This window comes from Rattus norvegicus, chromosome 6, assembly GCF_036323735.1.
Source record: "Rattus norvegicus strain BN/NHsdMcwi chromosome 6, GRCr8, whole genome shotgun sequence".
In the NCBI taxonomy this organism is placed as follows: Eukaryota; Metazoa; Chordata; class Mammalia; order Rodentia; family Muridae; genus Rattus; species Rattus norvegicus.
Genome location: NC_086024.1, coordinates 42,024,472 through 42,048,317, shown reverse-complemented (window position 1 = coordinate 42,048,317; position 23,846 = coordinate 42,024,472). Strand labels below are relative to the sequence as shown.

Here is a 23,846-nt window from a genome sequence, read left to right as displayed (position 1 = left end):
GCAACCTCCTGGGACATGCAGACATTGGCTCAACTGTCCTGGTAATGGAGCTCTCAAGTGACAGCCAAAAGATAATCTGAGTAGCATGTTCTGAAAAGAGGAGCCAACACAAGATAAGCTCAACATTATTTAAGCAAGGCTTCTAGCTGGGAGCAGGCAAATGTCTCTAAGAAACACAAATTCAAGACTTTCAGTCATCATTAACCAATCTCAGTACTTCACTCTGTCTCCAGCCTCTAGGCCTCCTGACATGTCTTGCTCACAATTACACACATTCTGCATCAGCTACCAGGAACCATTTCTTTGCCCTGGCATGTTCTTCCTCCAGATACTGGAGGACTTAGAGCCCTGTTTCCTTCCCAGTGAAGGCCCTGCTTACCTGCCTGAGTTGTAAGGCATACCTAAAATCCACATCCTCTCGTCTCACCGTCCTTAGTACTCAAACTACAAGATGTGCAATGAGTACATCCGGAATAAATGAACTGAGTGGGCAAGCTTACAAATAAGTGACAATTTATCACTCATAAGACAATTTAGCACCAATAATATTAAATTCTCCTGGACTTGTCATAAAGTCTTTGTTGGTTTTGTCATTGATGGCAGAAGACTGGAGACAGGCAGGTTTGCTGGCATTATGTTCACCACCAGACTTCAGGAAAGCCTGGCTCTGGGCCTCATCTTCATTACTGGAAAATGGGCTTCCTAAACAGCAGAAGTCTCAGGTAATGAGAGTACTGCTTGATGTCTGCACTGGGGAGAGGGGTCAGTCAATGACTGATCTCTTCCTGCTCTGTAATCTAGTTTCTGTGTAAGAGTTTACATGAACAAAAGTTTGTGCTGCAAGGTAAACACTGCCTATAGACTTGCTGTAGCACCAAAGAACGGCATCAACATTCATCCGAAGAGTTACTGACGCACCTCCTCCCTCTACACCTGCGTATCTGTTTGGGATCAGTTTTTCTTCAAGAACACCAAGCTTAACACTGTACTGCATATGCTGAACACAGACAGAGACGGTCTAGTCTGGAGGAAACAGACATAACAGAGAGTGGATTTAATAGGAGGAAACAAAACTTAACAAATCCAGGGGATACCCTATTCCTCCTAGATATTTGTATAACACACAACATGTAATGAAACAGGAAGATACTGTATGAAAATCAAAAGATATTTAATAAGTTGGCTGAGTAGAGGCAGAGAAGACTGCAGCACTCACTTGGTAAATGTCTAAGGACATATGATGGCTGACTGCTGGAATTTGAAATGGTGGAAGTGCAGGTGAAACGCTGGAGACGAGGACTATAAAAATCCCTTATAACTCTGTAATTGATAGTTTTCAGAGAAGAACATATACAAACACAGTCGTATTCCTTTGTGACATACAGAGAGGATGAAGTTGTGACTCAGGGACTCAACTACACTGAGAGACTACCCAGATTTGAGCTGCTATTCCCAACAGAATGGTAGAGAGAAGGCATAACAGCTCCCCGGAAATAGGACTTTGGTTTTAAGTTTCTGGCCCCAGCTTCCTGTGTCTTAAGAGTGGAATCAGCTACCACTCATCACAAACCTTGGCCTCTAGCCCCAGGATGTGCAAAAGAACCCAAGAAGTAGGAATTATGGGTTTTATGATTATTTCCCAGCATCATTCCCTGGTTTCACAGCTGAATTTGTGTGAGCTTCTGTTCTTTCTCTAAACTGATGCAATTAATGGAAGAGCAGTGAACTGAGAACTGCTCCCTCCAGCTTTGGACAAAGTTTGAAGGAAAACCACTTTCCATTTTATGTATCTTATCTTTTTTTAAAAATTTATTTATTTAATGTATGTGAATACACTGTAGCTGTCTTCAGACACACCAGAAGAGGGCATCAGATCCCATTACAGATGGTTGTGAGCCACCATGTGGGTGCTGGGATTTGAACTCAGGACCTCTGGAAGAGCAGCCAGTGCTCTTAACCGCTGAGCCATCTCTCCAGCCCTATGTATTTTATCTTAATTTGTTCTTTTAATATGGACAGGTAACCAAACCCAGAGCCAGACCCTGATGGCGGAGCTCTAGAAACAAGAAGCAAGCCCTTTCACAAGGTACTGGAAAGAGTAAATGAGAGAAAGCAAGGACAGGGTTCCCCACCACATTTCCTATCACTGTTCCCAGTCTCTGTGTGGCTTTGCCTTCACACTGAAACCATCTGCCAAACTGTTGATTCCTTGGGTCATATAGGGAGTACTTCGGTTCTGCTGGTCAAAAGCAGCACTTAGGAAAGTGATACACACACGAAGTGGTTGTGAAGAGCCCCACACGTGAAGACTATGAATCTGTTAGAATGAACACAAGTCTATGTGCCCTGCTCCGTGGGAGCTCTTCATCCTCCATGGCCTTCTGTGAAAACATGCCCTCAAAAAGAATCCTGAACAAAGCTAGTTAGTTCTTCTTCTGAGGCTTCCTAAAATGTGAAAGATCTGAAGAAAACTATTTAGCAATAACTTTTTGAAATTTCTGTAATTATTATGTTGAGAAAGTACCCTAAAACTGTCTTCTACTTTTTTATTCTACTTTTCATTGATGTATATCCATGCTTGTGAGTACAGGTATGAAGTCCAAAGTACATGCAGAGACTCCTTTACCACGTTCCTACCTGATTCCTCATGCCAGAGTGCCCTGGACAAATGCAGAGCTTACCCACAGGACTAGTCTGGCCAGCTTGTTCTGGAGACCTCCTTTCCACATTACAGGTCATGCCTGAGCAGCCTTCTCAACCCAATCAAGACTGTAAAACTCTTTAGTAAAGAGCATCAAATGACGGTCATTAAATACAACTTTCAAGGTCTAAGTGCTAACCAGCTTTTAAAGAGCAGTTTTTACCCTAATATTTGAGGTAAAGATAAAACATTGAGTTTGAAAAGGTACATTTCTGTATTAGACTCATGAGCCCACATGATAGAGACTTATAAGTTGTTTATATATATATATATATTAACACATATTGTTCAAACTCATGTCAGTACCCTTACATATTCTTTTTTAAGTCTAATCCCATTTAGTATTTTCTTTTGTAATTCTAGAAATTAGAGAACCATACAAGTAATTAATGGTAATTTTGGTTTTCAAAAGCTTATAGGCTGCATTTGTTCCTTTCCTGGTTAAGAACAATGCTAAAACATTCTCACCACACTACCAAGTTCTGTATTATCATGAACAGGTCTCCTAGTCTTCAGTGGTAAAATTTTTTACCTATAATCAAACTGAGTAGTCAGCAGAGAAAAATTAAATATCTGTCTTAGTTAGGGTTTTACTGCTGTGAAGAAACACAATGACCAAGGCAACTCTTACAAAGACAACACTTAACTGGGGCTGGCTTACAGGTTCAGAAGTCCAGTCCATGATCATCATGGTGGGAAGCATGGCAGGGTCCAGGCAGACATGGTGCTAGAGAAGGAGAGGCAAATTCTACATCTTGATCCAAAGGCAGCCAGGAGAAGACTGACTTAAGGAAACTAGGAGGATCTCAAAGCCTACCCCCACAGTGACACACTTCCTTCAACAAGGCCATACCTACTTTAACAAGGGCACACCTCCTAATAAAGCCACTCCTTGGCCAAGAATATTTAAACCACCACACTATCATATGATCAATATATACTGTTTTGTTTTATTTTTGTTAGGTGTGTGTGTGTGTGTGTGTACACAGCACAATCAAAATACTGATACCTTTCTAGAAGACAGTTTTGGCTCAATATATATTCATACTATATTTAGGAATGTTGACCATAAAGAATAAGAAAAATTAACTAACTTTAAGTTGAAAATAAAATCATTATTTCATAAAACTGACAAGTTAATGGGGAAAAAATTAAGGAGCAAACATTTTCTTTTTTTTTTCTTTTTTTTTATTATTAACTTGAGTATTTCTTTCTTTCTTTCTTTTTTTTTTTTTTTTTTTTCGGAGCTGGGGACCGAACCCAGGGCCTTGCGCTTGCTAGGCAAGCGCTCTACCACTGAGCTAAATCCCCAACCCCTTGAGTATTTCTTATATACATTTCGAGTGTTATTCCCTTTCCCAGTTTCCGGGCAAACATTCCCCTCCCCCCTCCCCTTCCTTATGGGTGTTCCCCTCCCCACCCTCCCCCCATTGCCGCCCTCCCCCCAACAGTCTAGTTCACTGGGGGTTCAGTCTTAGCAGGACCCATGGCTTCCCCTTCCCCTGGTGGAGCAAACATTTTCTTGAGCTCACAAATGTTCAACCAAGTGGGTATGACAGGATTCCAAAATTGTGAGGGCATGTATTTTGTGTGAGCACCTTGAGAACTTCTATCCCTAAAATACCTAAAATCAAGGCTCTGGTTCAGTCTGGACGGGGATCTACACAAGAATTAGAGCCTCCATCGTTCAGCATATGATACAGTTCAACTTACTGAGGCAGGGTTTCTCAACTGAACATAGAGATCTTTGATATAAGCTAGTCCGTCCCCAGGCTTAGTCTTCCTTTTTATTGTTAGAATTATAGGCCAGCTGCCACAACCGCCTGGCATTTACACAAGTTCTGAAGATCTGACTCTGGCCTCATGCTTGCGGGACACGAGTTTAACCCAGGAAGCTATTCAGGAGCATGAAGTTGTCGCCAATAGGGAACAAGTAGCAACTTACGCTTTGTCTACCACTCCTTCCTTCCTAGTCCAAGGAGGATCTGAGAAAATATTATACAAATACCTGCACATCTACTGACTATTTGCTATTGATATTAATTAAACATTAAAATTAAACATTAATTGCTATTAAACTAATTAAACAAAATTCAAAGAGCAAAATACAAATGTGACTCAAGCATGAGAGTATTGTTTTTGTCTCTAAATGCTGCTTTTTTCTTCCATGCAGAATTAGGGAACTTCTTCCTTCCTTCCTTCCTAAAGTCCATTTGTCAAGTTGTTGCAGGTCCTTATCAGACCAGAGTCACTGTCCTTGAAACAGAAGAACTAACACACTGTTCTCAGTGGGAGCCATTTTTTACCTTAAACTTTCTTGTGCTGCTGTTAGTGAACCCAGACACCATAAGTTGGGACACTGCAGCTGACTATTTATCTTCCTCCAGGCACTGACAGGAGCTCACTGCCTCTGCAGATACAGATACAAGTGAACATGCTACAGTGAACATGAAGTACTCTCAGAGTGGAACTGCTACAAACCTTTGTTCCTATCGGCAACAGTGCCATTAACTTCTGCTCTGTGGCTCCTAACAGATAGCAGAGTTATAGTTAATGTAAAGATGAAAAGTAGCTATGCAATTCCTTCCACAAACATAATGATGTCATACTGTAATGCTCACATACAAGGTTTCAAATTAGAAACAAACAAAAATCTGCAGGCTCGGTAGAAAAATAGAGGCACAAAAGGTTAACAGAGTTGAGCTCTAAGTAAAACTAGACTTGAAGTTGGGCAATGTGTCCTCCTGTGTCCACTGGATAGGACACAGTTTCTCTGAAAATGAAATGTTGAGAAGATGAAAACAAAAACAAACAAACAAACAAAAAAGCTGTCACCAAAGGTTGACTATTAATCTCCTTCACTGGTCTAAGGGACTTGTGAACTAGTCCTGGCACACAAGGGGACTCACAGTAGCACTGTCACTGTTGTTCCATACTGTAATCAACTACAGAACCACCACTATTAGACAAGAAAAGATAGATATTCAATGGCCATTTTTCATTTCTGAGTTATGGATTTTATTAAAACTAAATAAAAATTATGAAAATATTTAATTAAATAATGTTTTTAAACATTAAAAGATACTTTTGGGGGTAGATTTTCACATTTTCAAAGAACTAAAACATAGATGCAGATATTGAATGGATGTCACAAATACGTGACTGCAAGCATAGTAAGAGAACCTATATTCTAGCACCCTCTATATCCTGAGTTAAAGTGAGAAGTTCTATTATCAGCAGGAAGCAGCCAGGGATAAAAGAATGAGAAACTAAATGCTGGCTTTCTCATAGCTGTGAGCCCACGGACAAAGGCAATGCCTTAAGGTATCCATAGGCTAAAAAAGACAACTGTATCGAATATCAAACCCGATATACTATTCAGAGATTATAATGTATAAGGCAACAGATCAGTGTGCAACAGACAGACACACACACACACACACACACACACACACACACACACACACACACACATACACACACACACACAGAATCTGCAGGCATCCAACAGAGCCCTAGCTGCTAGAGTTTCTTAGTTCTTTACCATGTATGTATGACATAGTTTGGTACTGAGATACATGCCTGTCTTAAGCAGCCTTACCCTGCTTCCCTGTGGGATGCATGGGATGAAGAGAACTGTGCCACTGAAGTATGACACAGGAAGTCTGACATCCTGTCCATGGGAGGCTGTCAAAAGCATTGAAATAAACTGGATCTTCAACCACAACATAGGCTGATCCTCAGCTTGTGAGAACATGTCTACACCAAAGCTTCGGTGGTTTTAGACTCTGATGCTTTCATTTAGCTAGAAGCTACCCAAAGATACTCCTGGGTAACAGAGGAAGATGATATATGTATCTGCCTACCTGTTCTCAAAAATGGGTCAAAACAAAGATTTTTAAAAGTTACATATATCCAATATAATTAAAGGCTGAGAATGTCTGAACTCCAAAATATCAGAAGTAAAAACAATAGTAAATTCCACTTTCTACTTTACACATTACATTGTTAGTGACTCACATACTAAAAACAAACAATTGAAACCAACGAGATTGGCCAAATTACACAAATAGGCAAAACAATGAACTGAATGGTAGACATGACTAAGGCAAGCAGTCTAATGGTGATGTGTCTTCGTGTATGTGGAGAAAGGAGGGAAGAAAAGAAAAATCAAGTAGCATTAGGAAAAAAAGTATTACTAGTACTATTAACCTACGGCTGAAGAGAAAGGCTCTATAAAAATAAAATCTGCTGAGCAAATGAGAGAGTAATTTTGAAATTATCTATTCTAGGACAGAGCAAATTTGAAAGTAAATTCTGGGTGAGAGCTGAGTCTCTGCAGAGGAGAGCTTACCAATGAAGGCAGAATGGACTCTATCACAGACAGAAAGGAGGGTATCAATACAAACCTGACTTTTAGTGATCGGAATAGAGCAGATGTAGACTTTTAATATCCATGCGGTTACTCATCTTCAGGCTCTTTCTCCTAGAAGCCCAACTGTGCACACCCCTGGCAGCAGTTTGGCTCTTAGACAGCATTTCCAACAAAAGGAAACAAGGCTTTCTGAAATCAATGACCAAGTCAAGAGCTAGTCACAGAATGTACAGACAGGACTCTGACGCATGAGTACCAGACATGGGGAAGTGCTCCAGAAATGGTGGGCACTGTGGAAAAGAAGAAAACTTAAAAAGAAATCACAATGACCATCTTTGGACAACTTAAACAAAACAAAACCATTATGATAGATTAGAACCATGGAACAAAACAAAAACCTTTATAACCACAGTGAAATAAATAAGCAATTAAATAAATATATTTAGGTGGAAAAGTAGCAGAAACAAATCCCATCATAATCATACTAATCTCCTGCAGCAAGCATTAATTCATGCTAAATAAGTACATGGGAGAAGCCTACCCACACATCAAGGTGGAGAGAATGGAAATGTGGAGGCTCACGAAGCTATAAAAGGAGAACGAACTGAGAAAAGTTAGAAATGGAGATCTACAGGTTAAACACAATAAGCCAGACCCAGAAAGACAAACATTATGTCTTGTTTCTCATATGTAGACCCAGATGTAAAAATGAACACAAGACCATTAGAAAGAGAAAGGTACTAGTGAGAATGGGGAAAGAAACAGGAGGCAATGGGAGGGTAAGACCAAACCTCGCATCAATGTGTGAGCGGGTCCTAATGAAGGTCTCACTAAGGACAATGAACACAGTGACAACATTTTAAAAGGTACCCTAATATAGTCATCTACTATAGACAACTGAGTTTGCAGATTGAGGGAGCCAGAGAATGGCATCTGGTAACATTTGATAATTTTAAGTCTATTTCTGGAAAGCAGCCATTACTAAGACACATGAAGCCTACAAACATTTTGCCTACATGAAGACACAAGAGTCTCCCTGCCTCACTACTGCTCCAGCATGCTAGAAAATGCTGTGTAAGATTAAATAAAACAAATTGATGACTTGATTAAAGCACATCAATGACTTGCCAGAACCCAGAGCACAGCTTTTCCTCCAGCACTGTCGAGCAAGTTGAGTACCACACTTCCCCTCTAGTCAGAGCAGCAAACTCCCTGTTCACCTCCCCATATCTGAACACATCTTAAGCTCTCTTTTCTACGCTGCTATGTCTTCTGCTTCAGCCAAGTTCAGAAACCAGACTCCTGCCTCAGTCCTCCCTTCTATGGACAGACTGTTTTCAGAACAGCAATCTGCTCATGTACCTCCCTGGCATCTCGTTCCCTGATCAGAACACAGCTGTCTCCCCAGTGTGCCCATTCCATGCCATCTTCGTCCAGTGACGCCTTCCTATTTTCACACAACACACTGGCTCTGAAGAACTAGCAAAGGAGTCTTTTCTCACTGCATTGATGCATGGCTCTATGTGATCCATGAGATTTGTGCCATGTGTCAGCTTATGTCTTGATGCCTAAATTCTACTGATTACTGGCACAACCATGCTCTCTGCTATAAAATCCCACACCAACAAGGCCTGTTTCCTTGTCTGAAGTGAGAATATTATAGGATTTATGGAATTTAAGCTTCACAATGACTATATTATTTCCTTTTATAGATGAGAGAATTACTAACTTTTCCCAGTTCACAGCTAGTGGGCGGTGAAAACTAAGTTTGAATTCAGATTTCTGTGTGTGAAAACTCACAGACTCCAGAAAAAAGTATCTTATCCATTTTTGTATCCAGAGTGCTTGCAGTTCATGGCATATACTGTATGCCTGAAGAATAGCTGAAGAAAATTTCACATGTATTACAATCTTTAACAGGCATGAGATTTCCCAACATTTCATTTGAATATCAACACCACACTGCTTTGAGACATCATGAAATGACAAATGCTTTGTTGTCCTTCAAAGGGTAGCAATTCCTGATTTCGTTCATCTACTAAAACCCAATCCATGGAAGGAGGAGAGGCTTTCCGGAGAACACTGCATGTAGTGCCACATGACCAGGTGCTGCTGCTGAGTCTGCGTGTCCCCAGCAAATGGAGCTTTGTAGTACATAGCCAAGAACTCAGACTCTAGGACAGAACTGAACTGAAGTGCCTGCCTCATCACTCACAAGGCAGTCATGACCTCTCAGCTAAATCAAGCAGGGTGCTGACCTCTCTAGGACAGTTCTAATGTACACATGGCTCACAACTCCGTCTCCTCCTCTTCTGCAAATGACTCCCTAGCAGCGAGGGGACAATATCTATAGGACAAGAACTAAAATGTTCACAGAGCCTCCAGAGATCTCTAAACAATTACCGTGGATGCTCTCCTGACTTGAATCATTGTGGGAAAATCGATCATAGACTTCTCTTGAGGAATTCCGGTTCTCCTGCTTATGGCCAAATAAAAAGGCTGTGCCTTGCTTCTACATGAAAAGCAGCAAACTAATCAGAAGTCACCGTGAGGAAAGTGTGGCGAACTAACAAAGCCACATCAACGCTGCAGGCCACCGTAAGGACATCTTCCCATCAGCCTCAGTCAATCTCCTGGTGTAGATAAGGAGCACAGCAGAGCCCAAAGCAGTGCACGCAGAGTCGCAGTTCCTCCTTGCCACCTGAGCATGGCCTTGCACAGGTTCTTAAGGACTTAGTATTCATCTATTCAACAAATATGCACAGAGTGTCTTTCAGATCCCTGCTCTCATAGAATTTATATTCTAATGGAAGAAAAAAGACATCACATAACAAACAGGCAGAGATGGGGAGAAGGGAGTTTTCAAATAGCGGTAAGTGAATTAGAGTTACGACAGAGATGAAGCAGATTGTACCGGGCTGTGGAGTCATTTTAGAAAGGTCACATCTGCACTAAATAAAACTGAAGTGACTCCTCAGTCTTGATGTCCAGATTTCCTACAAAACAGCTACTGAGCAGAAAGTAAAGAAGGCGTCTGGCAGCTCCAGGACGGCAGGACATCACGGTATTAGAGACACATTGTCTCTGCATACACTCACAGACCCTACATCACACCTTATCTGTATTTGACTAAGCTGGTCACATGTGGACTCTTGGGTGTGAAGACACTAGTGCAACGAGAAGTTTTTTCAAGGAACTACATATAGCTTTGCATATTGAATTTCTTTAGCTCCATCTGAGAGGAAAAGTACATATTTTGCTAATATTTTGGCAAATGAAGGCCAGTTGATCCCTAACAGAAGGGTTAGCATGGACTTGCACTGTTTCAAACTAGGCAGTCGTATGACGTCTTAACAAGATTGGGTGATATCTTAAGCTATATCTCTCCAGTGTTGCCTTGCATACCAAATGCTGGACGTGCTGGAAAACAAAAGGCAAAACTCTCAAGCTATACATCTCCTTGTACATAAAAATATGGGAAAATCTAAGGTGCTGAGCTATGGAAGTTTTCAAAAGAAACATTAGTATTTTGACCCACATTTTTCATGCACCAGTTAACTAGAAAATTACAAAAGCTGAAAACCTCTGATAAACTGCACCACAGGGATTAATGTAAGACACCATCCCCTCCCTCTCCATTGCACCCCACTCATACCATGAAGGGGCACATTTCTTGGAAGTAAATTAAAGCCTCTCAAACTGCTGAAAAAATGAGGGTCTCTGAATTTTTAATTCTGTTAACTTATCATTAGAAAATGTAGAAATTGCTGCCTCTCTGTGACACAGTGAGGGGCAGGCGTCACAGACATGTTGAATCTTCCATGTGCTGGCTGGGTTTCCAGCAACACAGTGATTTGTAGGGCCACTACTTTGGGCACTTTAAGAATAATTAAATATTAAGCCCTTCTTTGATGTATGCAAAGTCTGCCTAAGAGGATTACCAGCACAGTGAATGTGGCACCCACATTTTCTTTCTGTAACTGAACACTGCAATATCATCATATAGTCTTATCTTGAGTCTGTAAGAATGTGTCTCTATCAGCAATGGTACTGAAATACGTCTGAGGAAGAAAGAGGTGGTAAGGAAACTGTAGACAACAGGGGAAACACTCTGTCCCTCCGGGTCACAGGGATGGCGAGGACCGAATGGCAGACAAGTTGAGCAGACCACTGTCCACCTGAGTTGAACCTCGAAGGTTCCATTTTACACACATAGTGTCCAAGACCTCAGACTTCCCCAGAGTTACAGACCTAGCAGTAGAAGGCTGACAGAGACATTCAATGTCCACAAGTGCCCCAGTCTTTCCACTGTTCTAGAGAAATACCACACAATCTTTGAAAAACAGGAATTGAAAAGATGATCTGAACCACAGGTATAGTTAACACAACATTCCAGTGTTTCCATCCTGAAACTACTGCTTCATTTCCTAAGGACCAAAACGTTGCTTCACTTAGAAGTGAAAATTTCCCATCAAATTCCCCTGTCCTCCCCAAAGACCTGAATCCCCACTGCCGGGCAGCCATGGAGGAGACACAGCACAGCGTTTCTCAGAGAATCCTTAGGACAGAAGCGCAGAAATGCCAGAATGAGTGTGCTCATTTCTACTACCAAATATTTAAGCAACCTAACTGACAAGAACAGGGAAACTGCTCTTACCTAAGCGTAAAGTAGACACGGGGAGAAACTAGGATGGTGAATGAGACATGGGGTCACTTTCCTTTGTCACTCTGAGACTCCTCGGACAGATTTCCAGAGAGCCTGGACATTTGTGACTTCGCAGAGCAAATATTCCGATAAAGCAGTTATACGTGGACTTCAAGAATGAGAGCAAACAGGTTACAGTCATAGCATAGCCTCTTAGAAAGGAGGTTTATGTCTGTTGATAGAAGCCAAGACAGAAGCTTCAAGAAGAAACCACAGAGAAACACTGGATCCTGGCCTGCTTTCTAGCCCACTCTCTTACACAGCACAGATCTACCTGCCTAGGCACAGTGCTGCCCAGAGTGACCTGTGACCTCCCACATCAACCACTAACCCTGACAATCCCTCAGCTGAGCTTCCTCAGACGATTTTAGGTTGTGTAGAGAGCTAAAGCTAAGTAGGACCTGTATCTTCCAGAGGTTTCACAATACTATTAAGACAAGGTTTAGGAAGGAAGGAAGGAAGGAAGGAAGGAAGGAAGGAAGGAAGGAAGGAAGGAAGGAAGGAAGGAAGGAAGAGGGACGGAGGGAGGGAGGAAGAGGGAGGGAGGGAAGAGACAGAGGGAGGGAAGAAGGAAGGAAAGAAGAGGGAGGAAGATAATTAAAGAAGTTTTAACTTTGAGAATTTAAAGTTCAGTAAAATTTGCAGTGATCAGAGAAGGTTCCAGAGGGGAGGTCTGCGGGAATCTGGAAAGGTCTAGAGAAACTGAGACCTTTTGTTTCTTTTATCCCTGGTGGAACAGGAAAAGGAAGGGCAGTCAAAGTGCACAGGCAGAGCAGGAGAGCAAGAACTGGCTGAAGCCACCTGCATTCCATCCACAGAGGTATTTCTCCTGGAAAGGGTGAGCCCCCAGTCAATCAATCCTGTCAGCAGTTGTAAAGACAGGCATGTGAGCATGATGGACATGTGTTTAGTAAGCTCAGTCATGTTCAACCTAGCAGGAAAATCAGCAAAGACTTTATTGTCCATACTCAACCACTAAGCAGCTGGCACAGTGACCATCCCCAAAGTCTGCATGACTGAGGGCAGCTATTGTTAGTACCAATGATTTGAGGAAAGACTGGCCTGCAGATGCTGCTTACCTGTCTCTGAGGCCATGCTGCTCTGAGAATGGCTTCTGTTCGAAAGAACACCAGGAGCTTGTTGTCCTCCTCACTCAGGTGGAAGGACTGCCCCAAGAGCTGGAGCACCTGGATTCGAGGCCTCACGGGACAAGAGTCTTCAGCACAGAAAGGCCGCAGCCACTGCAGCAGGTCTTCAGCAGACACTAGCTCCTCCCTGCAGAGTGCACAAAGCAGAAAGACAAGCTCCTGAGGCTTTTTGTGTCCCTTCTAGTAATCAAATGCCACCACTGACCTAAAGACTCTATAGACAATGTTGTTTCTTAAAAGGAAAGATTAAGCTTTTAAGTGACTTACAACAAACCATATTGGTGATCTTAAAACTATGTAAAATAAATGTAATCCTGAGGCAGATTTTATTAAACAGAGCAACATACAGATGACAAAGGCAACCGCTAACTACTATGCTCATACTAACAGTGTCACTTACTAGTTAGTCATTTTATATACTCAATCAGTGGTTGGCAACAACTATGCAAACAAGACATCATAAATTATATTTGCTAGGACAGAATTGGCTTCGGGAAGGTAGTATAACCCCCATGTCAAATACAGCACTTTGACCCCATTGCCCACACCTCTTTATGACTCCCCACTGTGATCACAATTTCTGCACGTGGCTATAAAACCACTAAATATCTTGGAAAGATAAAATATGAGTGCTAGGCTACTGTCAGACTGTAGAGTCTACAAGATACCGTGAAGAGGACGTTCTGCACATCTCTCCACCCACTCTGATGATCTGCCTTCCTGTAATCCAAGAAGAGCAACCTCAGTAAACTCACTGACTCCCCAATGTCAGTGGCCACTGCTAAACTTCAGCCCATGGCAGAGCCCCTTCCCCGAGGACCTGAATTATGCAGGTGCTTGTACAACCACATCCTTACAAAGCTCTTAGCATGAATCACTTAAACTGAGTCTCAGACCGAATGAAACATCATGCCAAATCCTGCTCTAACAAGTCCATAGCATATTATAAAATCAAAAACCTCCTGAAGTTAAGTCCTGTATTGCCACTGAGCGTGTCTCTCTGTATCTACCACAGTATACCTACCTGACCACTGCTGTTTTATGATAACTTACATTGAAAATAGAATTCATTATTAATCCTTACGGAAATAGAAAGTTATAAAATGTGAAGAACTAGCTTAAACATTTCTAATTTATAAATCATTTGCTAGTCTTACCAGTAGACACCCTTCCTTCTCAGTGCTCAACAGAAATGAAAAAACTTGGGATGTGGAGGGGGCTCAGTGAGTGACGTGCTTGCCAACAAGCATGAAGGGCTGGTTTCAATCCCCAGGAGCCACACAGAAAAGCCAGGCAAGGTGGCAGGCAGGATTCCAGGGCTCTGCTGGCTAGTTCATCTAGCCAAGTTGGCCAGCTCTGGGTTTAGTAAGAGTCTGCTTCACAGACTAAGGTGGAGGGACAAGGGAGCAGAGGTGGGGGTTGGAGGTTGGGGTATCTGATGCCCTCTTGGGGCCTCTGCAGGCACTGCATGCATAGCACACAAATAATGTTAAGGAGCAGAGTGACAGAGAAGGACACCTGAAAAAAAAGTTTAGCCTCCACATATGTGCATCTGCACACACATGTATGCACACTTGTACACACAAGATTAGATATACTTAAACTATGTGCATGTGGTAGAAAAATGTTTATGCAGAATGATAGAATGCATAGCTATTTCCTGAATACTTTTGGTCTTTAAAGCAGTGCCAGCAAGATCATTTTCAGACCTCACTGGTTCTCAGCCCCATCATTTCCTAACATTTTAAACCTACACCGTGAATGTCATCACTCCCACTATAAGTAAAGGCCTCAAGAAAGTATCTGCTGGAACCTCGGTAACCAAGACAACACATGCAAAGCACCTTGTGCAGTGTGTGGCACCGAGGAAGGACTTAATAGCTACTACCCCCATCAGAGTCTTCTTCAGAAGTATTCCTGCTGTCAAAGCACTAGAGTTTGTGCTTGATGGCACAGATATTAAAATTTTACACGGCACCTGCCCTGAAAGAACTAATACAATGGCAAAGGAAGATGTATGAGTTGGCCTTTGTCTGTATTATTAATGTGATAGAACTGAGCAACCATTTGGAGGAAGAGTGTGGCATCTAAATAGGATCGAGGATATGCAGGATGTGTATAAGTACAAATGTAGGAAAATATAACTCCGCCAATGGGAGCAGGGAAAAGGCAAAGATGTCAAAGGGCATGGGAGTCCAGGGAGAGATAAGGCCCAGTGTGAAGTGAACTTCTGGAACCCATGAACACAGCCTGCAAAGGCAGTATGGCTGAGCCCTCTGAAAGTGCAGGCTCTCAAGGTTCAGTTTCCTTAACTGTCAACAGACGTGGATAGCAGGGCCTTCCTCACGGGGTTGTTTAGACGTAAGTAGAAAAAAAGTAGTCAATGAATGTATGTAACACACTCAGCACAGTCCTAAATAATTCAATAATGGCAACCATCGGCATTAAAGCTTTCGGAGGGCATAGAATAGGAAAGGTGATGGAACTTTGAAGCAGAACGCCTTCAATGCCACTTTAAAGATTAGAGAAGATGTGTAGGCTGGGCGGCCTCAAGTGGAGATTTTCAGTGGTCTAAGTATAAATCTGGAAGAAAAGAAACAGTGATCTCAACCCTTACGAGGCTCAGGGAACATCAGGAAATGGGTGGAAGAATGGACGAGTCAGAGAATGAGGACGAGTGCTGTTATAGGTGGAGTCCGGAAGCCCAAATGGAAGCCAGAGGACCAGTAAGCCATTTGACTCTGGTCAACAGTAAGAATCCGATGATAACTTGTGCAGGATTTCTATGAACGGTCACTATCACAACAACCCTCGTCATGCATGCTGTCACCATCCTAAAATCTAGACAAGAAAGCAGTCACCCAAGATCACACAGTAGGCGTGAAGCCCAGTCTATCTTACTATCTTGGACTATCTGTTCCTTGCCTTGCCAATTTCTGTGTAACATCACTGAGTCATTCTGAAGCATGTTACAGAACAATTTGGTAGCAACTCCAGTTACTGATGAGACCCAGAAAGATCATCATAACGCCTCCCAAAAAACTGAGTTGGACTCTTATTCCTTGAGTAAATAATACAGTTACTAAGATCTGACATTTTGGAGAAACATGTTCTAATTTTTAGGTGATGTTTCAAATACATAATCAAATTATGAGAACTCCTTCCTAAAAGGAAAACACTCTTCTAAAGGCACCATGTCCTGAACAAGCTTTACTGTTCATCGACCTGAACACAGGATTCAGAACAAACACGCAAAAGAAAAGGACTCTTAACAAGCAATACTGAGGAATGAGCCAGATAGCCTCAAAATATAGAAAGTATAGATGTGTACACACACACACACACACACACACACACACACACACACACACACACACACACACACAGCCAAACAATGGTAAAAGAAAACAGGTGAGTTTCTTATTCCTTTCTCTTTGTCTGTGGGTTGAAACACTACCAATATAAATAGGTGGGGTAAAGGGGTCAGAACAGGGGGATACAAAGCGTGATGTCAGTAATACAGAGGTCTAGAGTGAGAAGGAGAGAAGTGATTCTATTTCTGTAGTCTTTGACAAAAGAAAGGAGGTTTAATGAGAAAAATAATAAAGAGCAAATAATTTCAAAACACATTTGCCTCATTATAAAAATGATTAGTAAAAGTTTTTAAATAGCTAAAGGAAAGTCTCTATAGTTTCACTATAAACAAAGGCAGTTGCTTCTACTCGCTGCCTATAATAAGGATGGAGGCAGGCGATGCTACACTGCAGAGTCGATCTGGTACTTTATTTAACACAGTCAAGCTAATAATGACGCATTCACACTCACACTCACACTCACACTCACACTCACACTCCGCTGCGGCTCAGCAGAAGAGGAGTCATCAGTGCATCCATCCACTGACAGGAAAGAGCAGCAGCAGAGAGGCAATTACGTGAGGGTGCGACCCCAGGGCAGGGTGCTCCCCGCTTTCTCTATAGCTCCTGAAGAACGGGAAGACACCCATGCAAGTAGAAAGAATGGAAGGGGATAGCAAGCAAAATGCCACTGAATTAAGACAAGATGTTTTGTAATACAAAAGACATACTCTTTGGTAAAATAGTTTTCAGATTCTTTATGGCACATATCATAGTTAGGGTCATCTTTGCTGTGATGAAACTCCATGTCCAAAAGAAACTTAGGAGAGAAAGGGTTTATTTGGCTTATATTCCCACCACTGAAGGGAGTCAGGGCAGGAACTCAAATAGGTCAAGAACCTGAAGGTCAGAGCTGATACAGAGGCCAGAAAGGAGTGCTGCTTACTGGCTTGCTCTCTGTGGCTTGCTCAGCCTGCTCTCTCATAGACCAGGTCCACCAGTCCAGTAATGATACCACCCACAATGGGCTAGGACCTTCCACATCAATCACTAATTAAGAAAGTGTCCTACAGGCCTGCCTACAGTCCAGTCTTATAGAGACATTTTTAAATTGAGGTTTCCTCCTGTCCAATGATTTTAGATTGTGTCAAGTTGACATAAAATTATCCAGTACAATGTATACATCAAAATTAGCCATGCCTAAATTTAAATAAAATATACTGAAAGATGTATCAAAATATTTTTAAATGATATAATAATCCAAACAGTTATTCTTATTTGAGGTTGGAGAAAAGAAAACTGCGTTCAAATATGTAAAATATAAGACCTTTCATACTTCTTATAAATGTAAATGGCATACAATTTGAACTACTGAAGACAACTAAAGTTGCTTTCCCCAATCCTTTATTCTGAAGGCCAATGGGCAACAAAATTGTAGGATTAGCTCACATTCCAACATTTCCAAATAAAATTCACACACACACACACACACACACACACACACACACACACACACACACGAATAGTCACTTTCAGCATTGTCTTTAAAACCTGGGTGGCACTCATATCCAGAGTGCAATTGGTTACCCCATAACAGTCAAGCCATTATTGGATCAAAGGGCACACCTTGCTTAGTAAGATAATAGGTTGTGAGTTACACAGCTTAGTAAAACCCTTTCTTCCCTAATAACTTGCACAGTACCTTTCGGCATCCTGAAAACTAGGCAGTACAGAGGAAGGTCCCAGTTTGGTTCCAGCTCAATTTATCTGACTTACAATTAAGGTTGTGGGATGGTAGGAATAGGTCTCATTAACTAGTTCTGTCTTGGGAACAAGAGGCATGACAGTAGCTTATGTTATTTGAGATCTTCTGGGGCTTCCCTTATCAAAACTCCTAAGTATGTATCCCATACATGCAGTACCTGTGCCTATGTAGCCTCACTCACCATATTTTTCAGTTTCATCCACTTATCTGAAAATTTCATAATTTCACTTTTTACAGCTGAATAAAATTCCACTTCACATTTGTATAGTATTTTCATTATCCATTCATCCGCCACTAGACATGTAGACCTTTTTACTTCCTAGCTACTGTGAGTACAGTGGCAAGAAGCGTGGACAAGTATGTATCTCATGGAGTCCATGGAACATATGCTCCAGAGCGGCCAACCAGACTTCCTGATAGGTTCTACTTTTAGCTTCTTGGGGGATCTGCGAAATTCCAAAGAGGCCGCAACAGTCAACACCCCATTAATAGTGACTCAAAGGTGTCCCTTTCCTTACTTCCTCATTAGCACTTATTGTCAATTGATTTCTTGATGAAGGTGAGATGGGATCCCAAAGAGGTTTAAATTGATATTCTTAAGGGTCACTATTCAAATTACTTTTGAGGATTCTCTGTAGCACATTTTTTGATTGGGTTGTTTTCTTGTTTTGTTTGGGAGATCTTTGTGTAACTTAGATGTTAATCTGCAGTCAGAGGTAGGACCTGTGAAGCTTTTCTCCCATTCTGTCCTCTGCCCCTTCACTCAGTCAGCAGTTTCATATGCTGTACAGAAGCTTTTTAGTTTCATGAGGTCCTTTTGTCAGTTGCTGGCCTAGTTTCCTGAGATGGAAACTGTTTAAAAAGCCCTCACCCATAGCTGTGTCTTAAAGAATACCCCCTACTGTTTTCTCTAGCAGTTTTAGGTTTATGGTAATAGGAACTTTATTGGCAACCCATGGCTGAAGAGGTCTTGGTCTCTAGGAGAACTTAACTATGTTGTTTAGCTTGTCCTGGTATCAAGGTGCCTTCTAAATACATGCATATTTGTCATATATCCATGGACAGATGCAATTCACAGCCTTGACCAGAGGAGCTTATCTGTGCAATAAAAGATGATGAATTCACAGATGCATGGCAATTCAAGGTGTTGAGTTAGAATGACGATTTAGTGTCCTGCCCTAGTTAGGATATTTATACAATTCCCTTTAAGGCTGGCAGTGTATCAACAAAGAGAAGTAGGAAAGAAAGGAAGAGCCAAAGAAGGAGAGAAGGGCTCAAATGCTACCTTCTGGGAATGAGTGAACCAACATCATGATCTCACAGCGGCTATGGCTGCTTATAATGGACCTACCAACGGTAAGTCATGGATCAGGGAGGGACTCATGGGGCCCTATTCTACTACTGACTACTGATGGATTCTGGATGAGGGGAAGGCATTTTCTTCTGTTTCCACTGATGAGACTCCCAGGCTCCAGTGGCTAGTTCCAAATCCATGATCATAAAGGCAGCCCTGGTTTAACTCAGAAAAGTCGCAAAAGACTTTACTGGAGTAAAGGGAGTAAATGATTTGTATATAAGAGGGCAGATTAAAGAGGTTAGGTAGTTCAAAAAGAGTATTTGTGTGTGTGTATGAAGTAGTCCTTTACTATACAGTGTAATTCTTAACTATATACTAAGTACTTATCTTTACATCCACAGAAGAGTATAGTTCTCACCCGGCATCAAAGAAGCTTCCCTTTGCAGCAGATAGAGGCCATCACAGAAAACCAGAGCTACTTAAAATACAGAGAGCTGATGTATCCAGCTACAACATAACCATTACACCTACGGGTCAAGGAATATCAGAAGGTGGGAAGTGAAAGATTCTAAGAGCCAGAGGAATACGAAGTCTTCTATGACTGTGTCTCCTAGAAATGACAGGGAAGTATACTCAGGACACTACAACAATATGGCTGCATTAACAGTGTGCCTAAACAGGACCTGGACAATGACAAGACATGCTAACGGGGAGGTGGGATACCTCATGGGGTCTCACCCCTCAGCAAAGAATAGAGGCAACTAATGACTGCTCATTAGTCTTGTCCTCCTCAGGGATGAGGCCCCTAACTGGTCATGTAATATTTAGTGGTTGGCTCTTTAATCAGACACACAAGCAACACTAAAGTTTCAGCATACTGTATTTATCCATGTATACATTTAGATAAATAATAGTAACAATAAAATAAAAAGAAGCCCTGAATTTGAGAGGGACCAAGGATGCCATGAGAGCAGTTGGAGAATGGAAAGGGAAGGGGAGAAATGATAAAATTATATTTTCATTAACAATATTTTAAAAGTTTTAAAGATTGGATGACACCAATACAACTCTGTATTGTGTGTGTGTGACAGCTCTTCAAGTACATCTTGAAATGTAAGTCAATCCTAAAATCCTAAGGGTTGCTTGTTGACTTCCAAGAATGCATCAAGGCAACTGCTGCCAATTCTGTGCTTCCTAGCAAGCTCATATATTGATGCCAGCAGAGGAAGGAGAAAGGAGCAAGTTCATGTGAGCAAGGAGATGCCAGGGCGGGACTTAATTGCTCACACTCTAAAGGGTCCTGTGTCTCGATGATGGATGGGGACATACATGGTATACTTCCTGCACCACACTGAATGGGCATTTTCCAGGAGAATGCCTTATATTTACCATAATAACTGGCAAGGAGTAAGAGACATTTAGAACATGTATGAATGCATACTGTACTAGTGGCCCTGTAGTAATACAAGCAGTGTAAATTAACAAACATCACAATTCAGGTATATTAAAAAAGCTCTTAGGAAGGTAGTAGTGGGTGTATACAATCTAATTCTAGACCTTAATGTCTGACAACTGCTCGTGAGCGCCTCTCCTCTCCAGTATACCTGAATGCCGTTGGACGTTATGGAACATGTGGAGATGGAGCCTCAGTGGAGGAATGTGACTCAGGGCAGGCATTCATAATCTGGTTCTGCCTCCTACTTGATCTCCGCTTCCTGCTCACACTCATGCGCTCTCAGCTATAAGCCACTCTCACCAGTGTTTCCCTCTGTGATACGATTGGTGTATCTGGTTAGGTGGTTAAGGCTCCATTAATCCTGTTTGAGTGCCATATTTTCATTGGATTTGAAATCAGCCCCCAAAGAAATACATGCTCAGGAGAGGCATACTGCAGATACAAAGCAAATGACACTTGTTCTAGCATAAGCTACAAGGGTTCACGCTGGTACAGCATGGGCTGTGTACTGAGAACAGCCACATGTTCTTAGTTCCACAGGCATGGTAGAGCAGACCTGTCATCCTAGCACTTGGAAACTACAAGCATGAGAAACAGAAAAAAGTTCCAGGTCATCCTAGGGGTGTAGTGAGGTTGAGGCCATCCTGGGAAACCTGTAATCTGTCTCAAGAAAACAAAACAAAGCAAAACACCTGAAAAATAATGGCCATACAACCAAACATGTGGTGGCTACTTCATTCATACTTCAAATCTTAATCATCTCCGATGTTTCCCTACCAGAACTACAGGGATAGTATACATGCATATCAAGAAGCATATGACACATAACTGTGTGTGCAGGTGGGTATCCCTGCATGTGTGCGACGGCTGGCAATGCGCATGTGCAGGGTTATTCACTGTGCATGCTCAGGATAGTGGACATTAGACTTACACTGTTGGGACTCATGGATGCTCGCATGACAGGAGGAAGAGGAAGGGCAGAGAGGGCCTGGCACAACACCTAGGCAGGCAGCATACAAGTCAGATAGAGAACTGAGTGACCCCAGAGCAAAGCTTTAGGAGGGCAGGTGTCCAGTGTGCCTGCAGGGACTCTGGCTGCAGCTATTTGAACATAAACTCTGAGGTCACTACGGGACTCAGTCAGGTAGCTGGGGAATGGAAAACCAAGCCAATAGTAGCTATACCAACTCAAGAATGCCTGTTGGGAACAGACGTTACTATATGATCTTTATTCTTCTCTGGCTTTTTCCAAGAAGAGAAAAATCCACTGAAGCCTTTCCCAAGAATCCTTTGTTATTCTGTCTCTGGAATGAAAGGGAATATCTTGTTCTGCTTTTGCACTCCCTAAAGTCTTTCTTGAAGTTTGAAATATAAATAGCGTGTATTCCAAAGACTCAGGGTAGATTCTTTTTTGTATCTGGCTAGAAATTCATAGGGAAAAACACTGTCTTCTAACTGTGAGATGGCCCCAGGTGCACAAGACTCTGGAGTTACCGGAAGTGACCTATGCAGTAGCAGAGAGAGCCTCGACAGGCCAGGATCCAGTGCCAAGTCCACTTGACAGAAACTGGAGACTGGGGCAGGGATGGCAGCTGCTGTGTGGAACACTGGAAGGCTCTGCAGGGTACGGCAGGCAGCACCTCCACCTGCTCCACCACATGATGCACCAACAGCCCCTGCCCCTGCAGATTCGGTTCAGAGGCAAAGCCCTGTGACGCACTGCACTTCCCCTCTGCTCTCCCTTGTCCTCTACTCGTCCTTCCAGCAGGCTACTGCTCGCTCTACAGCAGTTACTAGAGCTATGTGCAAGCTTGTCTTCTCTGCAAAACTGAGGTCCCTGGGCTGAGAAGTTACTTCTTACCCACTGATGACTTACTAGAGCAGGACACACAGTAATCACACAGAAGAAACACATCTCTCTTTAGAAGAAGGGACTGGAATTAGGCACTGCTGCACTTATGTTCTTATTTGAGAACATGTGCAAAGGGGCTTTAGAAGCTATACAAAGTATGAGGCAGAGGATCTGCTTACAATAATTCCTCATACTCATCAGTAGCTTATCCTGTGTGCTCTCAAACCTGGGGCAGAATGGAGCTTAGGAAGATACACACTGTTATCTGTAAGATACACTATATCTCATGAAGATAGACAGCATCTGCATGCTAAGCCAGGAGCCACAGTAAGCAGAGCCGAATTCTATGGCCCTGGACAAGTGGTGAACTTTAATATCCTGAAGGCAGCGAGAGCACATGCACAGAATAACCACACTAAGAATTAAATTTACGAAGAAGTTGGAAGTGTTACAATGGGTCAATACGGTAGAAAACACACGTGCCTATGTATCTCTATCGAAACTATATACAATAATATGCGCACCTGAAGAGTAATAGGGAAAAAGGCACTTTCTTGCTCAGTACTAAGTGAGGAGTTTCTGAAACCCCTCCTTACTTTATTTTCAATGGAAACTGGCTAGCTGTAGAAAGTCCAGACTGGACTGACATGGATATCAGCTGGAATAAAGCTCTAAAGCCAATGACTTGCAAACCTGTTAAGTGGCTGTGGTGGAACCTCTCCTCATAGCTTCATATTCAAATGCTTTGTTCCCAAATGGTGGAACTGTTTGGGAAGCATTAGAAGGTGTGGCCTTGTTGAGGAGGTGTGTCACCAGGATAGGTTTTGAGGTTTCAAAACCTCATGCCTTGGGTCTCAGAAGAGAGTTTTAAATAGTGTTGAAAGATAATGGGTACTTTTTAAGTTGGACTGAATGCACTTTGCATTATGATATAGCCAAAACACTATGGGTGCAAGGGAGTAGAATATAGTGGTTTAAATGGCCTCCATAGGCTGATATAATTGAATTGTTGGTTCTCAGTTGGTTAAACTGTTTTGGGAAAGATTTAGCCTTGTTGGTCAAAAGTACATCACTGGACATGGATTTAAGGTTTCAAAACACAGTACCAAGCCCAGTCGAGCTTATTCTTTTCCTCTGACTTACAAATGAAATATAAACTCTCAATCACTGCTCTAGCAACATGCCTGTTTGCCT

General features: G+C 42.1%; 1 protein-coding gene across 11 annotated transcripts in view; it reads right to left on the bottom strand.

Annotated features, from left to right (window-relative positions):
• The window catches only part of Nbas (NBAS subunit of NRZ tethering complex), a 304,643-nt gene that overhangs the window by 33,578 nt on the left and 247,219 nt on the right, over positions 1–23,846 (bottom strand). For 6 of the 11 annotated variants that reach the window (XM_006239902.5, XM_039113134.2, XM_006239903.5 and 3 more), the window contains one exon: positions 12,861–13,056. In XM_006239902.5, the coding sequence (XP_006239964.1) occupies positions 12,861–13,056 (196 nt within the window). Of the gene's footprint in view, positions 1–3,362; positions 3,429–12,860; positions 13,057–23,846 lie in introns of all 11 variants that reach the window. The other 5 variants (XM_063262517.1, XM_063262512.1, XM_063262514.1 and 2 more) reach the window with 1 other exon arrangement.